Here is a 662-nt window from a genome sequence, read left to right on the forward strand (position 1 = left end):
CAAATCCAAGTTTTCCTACTGACTCATCAAATGACCTTGGACAAAGTCATGCTTTTGTTTCTCAAATTCAGTTGAATATACAGAAATATATGTAAGTTCTTCGCAGGATGCTTGTGAGGGACAACACTTTCAGAGCTAGGTATAAGATCTCCCATGCACTTTTGTATGTATAGATATATTTCATATGATTTTCAAAAATCTACATTTGGGAAGAAGAATTATGATTGCAAAGTGGGGGATTAATTTATTTACTCAATATCTTGTTGAATTTTGAAGACCTTGCCTTCTACTTAGACTAACCATCAGTGTGTGTTGCAGCCCACCTCCATCCCTCCGAGATGTCTTGCTACGACCTGTGCCCCACCTCTGCCTGCGGCGTTGCCCGCCCCCAGCCCCTCGCTGACAGCTGCAACGAGCCGTGTGTCCGCCAGTGCCCCGACTCTCCCCTACTCTACGCCTCTGATCCAGCCACCCCCAGTTGTCGTCACCTTCCCCGGCCCCACCCTCAGCTCCTTCCCCCAGCAAGCCGTGGTGGGCTCTTCTGGAGCCCCTGTGCTTGGAGGCTATGAGGGCTATGGCTCCTACCTGGGCTATGGAGGCCTGGGGGGCTATGGGGGCTATGGCTACGGGGGGCTAGGGGGGCCCTTTGGCCCATGGGGGCT

At 51.7% G+C, this 662-nt stretch overlaps 1 protein-coding gene across 1 annotated transcript; it reads left to right on the forward strand.

The window, feature by feature from the left end:
- Positions 1 to 338: 338 nt before the first annotated feature.
- LOC104270491 (scale keratin-like) lies at positions 339 to 659 on the forward strand (the record flags this gene model as incomplete). Its single annotated transcript, XM_009864876.1, is given in 2 exon segments — positions 339 to 440; positions 442 to 659. Coding segments are annotated over 2 exon segments (320 nt in total), but the record flags the coding sequence as incomplete, so codon positions are not given.
- Positions 660 to 662: the final 3 nt, after the last annotated feature.

This window comes from Apaloderma vittatum, unplaced genomic scaffold, assembly GCF_000703405.1.
Source record: "Apaloderma vittatum isolate BGI_N311 unplaced genomic scaffold, ASM70340v1 scaffold4912, whole genome shotgun sequence".
Lineage (NCBI taxonomy): Eukaryota > Metazoa > Chordata > Aves > Trogoniformes > Trogonidae > Apaloderma > Apaloderma vittatum.